Below are 4,122 nucleotides of genomic sequence, written 5' to 3'. Positions count from 1 at the left end.
TGAGGTGGTCTACGACTCGGATCAGGTCCTGCATGTGAGAGTTACGGCCGCCATCTTTCCCGTTCCCATTCACCTCTCGATTGTGTATGCCAAGTGCACGAGGGTGGGCAGATATAGCTTGTGGGACAAGCTCAGAGAGATTTCCCTGTTGACAGATGGATCACCTTGGCTCGTTGGAGGTGACTTCAACATCTTCCTCACGGAGGATGAGCGACGGGGTGGCACATCAGAGAGACACGGTGAGATGATGGATTTTGCAGATGCGATTGCAAAGTGTCAGCTTTTTGATCCTGGCTTCGATGGTCCTGATTTCACTTGGACACGGAACGGGGTTTGGGAGAGACTCGATAGAGTTTTGCTTGGGGAACATTGGACGACGGTTTTTGCAGCTACTCGGGTCACTCATCTGCCTAGGATATCTTCAGATCACGCTCCCCTCCTAGTCAGGTGCCAGGCTTCTTTACAGATTCCGAGGCCGTCTTTCAGATTTCAAAACATGTGGACCCGACATCATACTTTCACGGAGGAGATTGCCAGGGCATGGGAGGAAGACACGGGGTTCTTTGGTATGATTAATCTTCAGTTCAAGCTCAATCGGGTTAAAGGTTTCCTCAAGAGATGGAACAGAGACGTCTTCGGGAACATCATTGAGAGGTTGAGAGAGGCAGAGGAGGCGGTCACCTTGGCCCAGGCGGCGTATGATGGGGATCCCACACCCACGCACAGGGCTGAGCTCAATAGGTGCACCGCAGAGTATGTCCTCCGCACTAGGATGGAAGAGGATTTTTGGAAGCAGAAAGCTGCCATTCGATGGGCGACAGAGGGCGAGCGGAATTCTAAGTTCTTTCATGGGTGGGTCCGACAGAAGAGGGTGAAGTCCAGCATTCACGTGATTCAGGCAGGCGGCCAGAGCCTCACCTCAGAGGAGGAGATCAGACAGTCAGCGGTTGGGTTCTTTCAGCAGCTCCTCACGTCAGACATCGAGCAGCTGGGACAGCCCGATCTTGACATCCTGCACAGCTTGCCATACTCAGTGGACCGCCCGGGTCTTTGTGCAGTGCCAGATTCAGATGAGGTCAGAGCAGCAGTTTTTGGCATCAGTGGAGACAGTGCTTCAGGTCCGGATGGCTTCTCGTCCCTGTTCTTCCAGCGTTGTTGGGACATTGTGGGTGCAGATGTGGTCGCCGCAGTCGAGGACTTCTTCCTGGGTGCCCCTATGCCTCGCAGTTTTACAGCCACGACGATCATTCTCCTGCCGAAGAAGGCCAACCCAGAGACTTGGGCGGAGTACAGGCCTATTAGCCTTTGCAACGTGACCAACAAGATCATCACCAAACCAGAGTGGTTTCCTGAAGGGTCGCTTGCTTTGCGATAATGTTCTTTTGGCTAAGGAGATGATTCACGACATCGGGGGGAAGATCCTCAAGAGGGCCCCATCGCCTAATCTAGCACTCAAGCTGGACATGGCAAAGGCGTATGATAGAGTGCAGTGGCCTTTTCTTCTCATGGTGCTTGAGAGGATGGGATTCCCGCTGGGTTGGGTGAGTATGATCAGACGGTGCATCTCCTCGTGCTGGTTCTCGGTTCTGGTGAATGGGTCCCCTGCGGGCTTCTTCCAGTCGACGCGGGGCCTTCGCCAGGGAGATCCTCTCTCCCCATCTCTCTTCGTCCTCGCAGCAGACTACCTGTCTAGGAGCTTGGACAGGCTGGTTGATTCCCATCCAGACATGGCGTACAGAGCTGTTAGATCATCGCCCACCATCTCCCACCTCTCCTATGCTGATGACATCATCATCTTCACCAGGGCGCATAGGGAGGCAGTTGAGAGACTCACGCACTGCCTTGACCACTATTTTGCAGTGTCTGGTCAGATGGTGAATCGGGGAAAGAGTCACTTCTTCTTGCACCCGAGGTTTGAATCATGGGCAGATACGGTGGCGGAGGTCGGAGGCTTCCAGATGGGCTCGTTCCCTTTCACATACCTCGGGGTGCCCATCTATAAAGGCAACCTGAAGGCTGACTTCCTCCTCGACATCCGACAGAAGATGGTGGACCGGATCCACAGCTGGTCCCACAGACATCTCTCTCTTGGGGGCCGTCTTGCTCTGATCAAGAGCACCCTGATGACTATCCCGCTCCACATCCTTCAGGTCATGGAGCCCTATGGGTACTGGTTGAGGGAGCTGGAGCAGATTATGGCCAGATTCTTTTGGGGCACCGTTGGACAACAGAAAAAGATTCACTGGGTCAGTTGGAAGAATAAGATCTGTTTGTCGTTGGATGAGGGATGCCTTGGCATCCGTCGCCTCCCCGAGCTGGTCACCGCTTTCAGCATTAAGCTCTGGTGGAGATTCCTCTCACAGGATTCCTTGTGGGCGCAATACACTTTGAGTAAGTAATGTAATCATCGTGGACGTGTCTTTGTTGCTCCTTGTGCTTCGTATGATAGTCCTATTTGGCGTCGTCTCACTGTCATTAGGCAGCATGTGCATTGTTTCATTAGATGGTCCCTTGGCGAGGGGAAGATCAGCTTCTGGGATGACGTGTGGGTCGGGGATCGTCCCCTTCGGACCTATTGTCAGCCTGGGACTGCTTTCCCACCCAACAAGGTTTCTTGTTTCTTGCGTGATGGTGCTTGGCATGATGATAAACTGCATGAATTGCTTGTTCGGTATGCTTTGCCTGCGCATGTTTTGGATGTTATCAGGGCTGTGCCGATTGAGGTGGGCGGTAGGGATGTGATGCGATGGAGTCTGACTGGTGATGGCGAGTTCTCGACGGCCTCAGCTTGGGAGCTCATCCAGACTCGGTCCCCTAGACACTTCGACATTCGCATGGTGTGGAATGCTGGGCTGACCCCGACTACCTCCGTGTTCATCTGGCGCCTCCTCCTTCAGAAGATCCCTGTTGATTGTCATGTGCAGTCCCATGGTATTTCCCTTGCTTCCAAGTGTCTGTATTGTGTCTCTTCTTCTTCTGTCTAGTCTTTACAGCATTTGTTTGTGTCTATTCAGTCGGCGAGGTTTGTTTGGGACTACTTTGATGGCTGGTTTCCCGATATACGCACACACATTCACACGTGCACTGATATTGCACTTAGATTAGGTTTCTGGTGGAGGTCCTCTCACAGGGCTCCCACCATGCACATCAGCTTCATTATTCCTTGTTTGGTCTACTGGTTCATTTGGACGGAGAGAAATAGCTGCAAGCATCGCGACATTTCATTTCGTGCTTCCCATGTGATTTGGCAGGTTGTACATCAGTTGCGGACTTTGGTGGCGGCGGGTGTGCTAGTCCCCCTTCATTGGCGTGGTTGCACCTTGGCTGTCGATTTCATGCCCATGGCTCCTACTCGCCGGCGAGTTCTGAGGTCCTTGAGTGTTCTTTGGCATCCACCTTATGCTCCTTGGGTGAAGCTGAACACAGACGGGGCCTTTTCTACCTCGACTGGACAGGCTGGTGGTAGGGGAGTGGTTCGTGGTTCAGACGGTTCTCTCCTGAGGGCCTTTTGCACGCCCCTTGTAGCCGCGTCGGGCTTTGAGGCGGAGCTTCTTGCTCTTCTTCATGGTCTGAGGATGGCTATGGAGTTCACATCACAGGTCTGGGTCGAGTTGGATGCAGCAGCAGTGGTCGCGGTGTTCACTTCAGATCGTAGGGGAGCAGCGGACGTGCGACACCACATGGTTAGCATTCGTCTTTTGCTCTCACAGCTGCAGACGCGCTTCTCTCACATCCATCGGGAGGGCAATCGAGCAGCGGATTTTTTAGCAGGTAGGGGGGTCCAGACCCCTGCCCTCACATTCTTCGATGCGGATACAGCACCTCGGTACTTGAAGGCACTTGTGAGGATGGACCAGTTGGGCTATCCAAACTTCAGATTCAGGTACCGAGATAGATGATCGACTTGGTTTTTAGTTTTTGATTTGTATAACTTTTTTCTTCCTTATGACCAACCATGGGCACGTATGTTTTGGTTCCTTTTTTACATAGCTTTTTGCTTGATTGATTGATAGATAGCACCCAACTTGTGGGGCTGTCTTAGCTTGATTTTCAATTTCAAGTCACTTTCGGGCTTGGACTATGTATGTTTATGACTTTTACCATTTTGGATGATATGGACAG

The 4,122-nt window shown here is 52.4% G+C and overlaps 1 protein-coding gene across 1 annotated transcript; it reads left to right on the top strand.

Annotated features, from left to right (window-relative positions):
* Positions 1-1,394: 1,394 nt before the first annotated feature.
* Positions 1,395-3,899, top strand: LOC121784263. Its single transcript, XM_042182428.1, has 4 exons — positions 1,395-2,395; positions 2,504-2,931; positions 3,015-3,022; positions 3,252-3,899. Exons 1-4 carry the CDS (start codon positions 1,395-1,397, stop codon positions 3,897-3,899), a joined length of 2,085 nt encoding a protein of 694 aa, XP_042038362.1.
* The last annotated feature ends 223 nt before the right edge of the window (positions 3,900-4,122 follow it).

The sequence above is a fragment of the Salvia splendens genome, chromosome 21, assembly GCF_004379255.2.
Source record: "Salvia splendens isolate huo1 chromosome 21, SspV2, whole genome shotgun sequence".
Taxonomy (NCBI): domain Eukaryota; kingdom Viridiplantae; phylum Streptophyta; class Magnoliopsida; order Lamiales; family Lamiaceae; genus Salvia; species Salvia splendens.
This window is presented reverse-complemented; position numbering and strand designations above follow the sequence as displayed.